Source organism: Sardina pilchardus, chromosome 15, assembly GCF_963854185.1.
Source record: "Sardina pilchardus chromosome 15, fSarPil1.1, whole genome shotgun sequence".
Taxonomy (NCBI): domain Eukaryota; kingdom Metazoa; phylum Chordata; class Actinopteri; order Clupeiformes; family Clupeidae; genus Sardina; species Sardina pilchardus.
In genome coordinates, this window is record NC_085008.1 from 18,920,238 (window position 1) to 18,922,737 (window position 2,500).

Consider the following 2,500-nt stretch of genomic DNA (forward strand, 5'->3'; position numbering starts at 1 on the left):
CCCTGCTATCTCTATCTCTGCTTCTCTTCACCTGTCGTTCACCTCTTCCGTTACCTATCTTTCGCTTTTCTCCACTCTCTCACTCATTTGCTCTCCCCTTAACACAATCTTCAGCAACACAGCACCTCTTGCTTATCTCCTCTGTCTTTCACCCCAGTTTCCTCTCTCTCTCCCTCGCTCCCTCTCTCCCTCTCTTTCTTTCTTCACATCCTTAACAGAAGTGTGCTGTGTGGTTATGCTACGCTATGCTATGCTGACTTGGGGGAACGCGGGCCCAGTTGAGTAATCTATGTTGAAACAGTTGAAAGACATTAGGCTTTCCCTTAGCTGTCTGGACGGCCGTTAGCGAGATGAAGATTGAATTGTGGGAGCTAAGGAGGTGGGGGTGGGGGTGAGGGGGGTTTGGGGGGGGGGGGTTGGGGGGGTTTGGAGGGTGTGGGGGGCTCTGGATTAGAGTTCATCCATCAGGGAGCACCTGCCTCTCAGACCCCAGGTTCCCAGAGATGGCTATACATCACAACACTGAGGTCTGGGCAGAGACTGATTGTAATAGCATGTGGTAAGCAGGCTTCAATGGGCTGTAATGCGGGCCTGGGGGGCTTTAGAGGAAGGCAGGGGAGGGTGTGGGGGGGAACCGAGGAGCACCTTGCTTTGTTTCAGTGGGACATTTTTACTTTGAGAACCACTGCAGTGAGCTATAATCATAACAAGGGCTGTGTCAGTGGTAAATGACAATGGTATTGTGCAGACTCGGCAAGAGGGATAATGGCTTGCATGTGGTGATTAACGTCATAGACAAGAAGTAAAGCACAAGAGCTATTTCATAACGTATACATCTGAAGGACAAAAATTCACAGTGAAAGAATTTCGCTTAGTTCAGCTCAAATTTATTGACTTCTTACAAGGCAGTTTGGGTAATTTGTCTAAGTGCTGAGACTTACAGTATACAGTACTACCACAGCACGTTGAATTTTACCGTTTCTGTCACTAATCTGTAATAGCTGCAGTATGTTGGTTAAGAAAATGAAGGAAGTAATTATTTTTCTTTTCATAAAGTGGCTTTTAAAAAAAACATCATTATAGTTGTGATAGTCTTTCAAAGTGAAATTTCAATTACCTGTGAAAGGAGGTGATAATTCTAATTCGACAGACATTAGGTAGAAAAGGTAGAAATTCCACAAATGTATGAATGACTTAAATAGGGGTTGGAATAATATCGTTTTGGAGAGCCAAGAATAGCTACACCTCTGAGCCTCAATTCCATGCGGATATTCCGTGTAACAGTAGCATGCCACCTCACGTTGTACTGATCACATATAAACTGTGTTTTTGTCTCCCCACTGAACTAGCCTGATGTGCGGTGCATCCAAATTCTTTGACCAGAGGTGAACATTCAAGGAGAAAATGTTTTCTTTGAACTGCTAAATCTGCACATTTTTGAATAAGCATCCTAAATTGTTCAATTTAAATGGTAACCCTTCTCCAGCACGCTCTTCAGACAGCTTACAAAAAAGTGATTGAAAAACTGTTCACAAATGCTCTTAAATGTTTGCCTTTGTTACTGTAAAAGTACCTCCAACTCCCCCAGCGGAGGTAGCCAATCATGGCGGCCAGAGCTCTGACTCACCTGTGAGGTGTCGTGGTTAAAGATGATGGTGCCGAGGTCCCCGCAGTTGTAGTGTGTGATGAGGTCCTCGGTGGTGTAGGAGCCCTGCAGACTGCCCGCGCGGACTCCCTCGTGCTGCAGCAGTGTGTGGTTGAGCGCAAACAAGACCTGTAGGGACAGAACCGAACAGAACCGAACAGGCCCGGTCAGCACTGGTCAAGAGTGGTCGAGTACTGCATGTGCTCAGTGAGTGACACTGGAAAAAGAAACAACTGGCCAGGAATGGCTTAGGGTTGAGGTTACGTCATCACCATGCTTAATAACACATGAGCTAACACAAGAATGCTGTCCACACACACTCCAAAAGTCACACATACACACACACACACACACACACACACGGACAAACCCAACCCGATAGCACAAATACACACACAGAAACATTGCCACAAACACACACACACACACACACACACACACACACACACACACACACACACACACACACACACACACACACACACACTATAACACTTTCAATATTCAAATATCAAATATGAAACTTTAGACAGGTTAACTGAAGGTGCAGAACACACACACACACACACACACACACACACATACACAGACACACAGATACACACACACACACACACACACGCAGACAGACAGATACACACACGCACACACAGACACACACACACACACAGGGATACTTTCTGGGCAGGATGGCAATACTCCAGTCCAGGGAAATGGGAAAAGCGAAAGCGCGCGGAGAGGCGCAAAAGAGGGAGAGTGCCCCTTTAAAAATAGCTCTCCCCGGGCCCGAGCGCACTGAATTTACAGCCCCCATTAAAATAAAAAGTAAACCCTCTTTAGGCTGAATTTATGGCG

General features: G+C 46.1%; 1 protein-coding gene across 1 annotated transcript in view; it reads right to left on the reverse strand.

The window, feature by feature from the left end:
• Positions 1–2,500, reverse strand: part of trabd2b (TraB domain containing 2B) — a 79,965-nt gene that overhangs the window by 32,554 nt on the left and 44,911 nt on the right. The window contains exon 3 of the mRNA XM_062556063.1: positions 1,628–1,774. Coding sequence (XP_062412047.1) covers positions 1,628–1,774 — 147 coding nt within the window. The remainder of the gene's footprint in view (positions 1–1,627; positions 1,775–2,500) is intronic.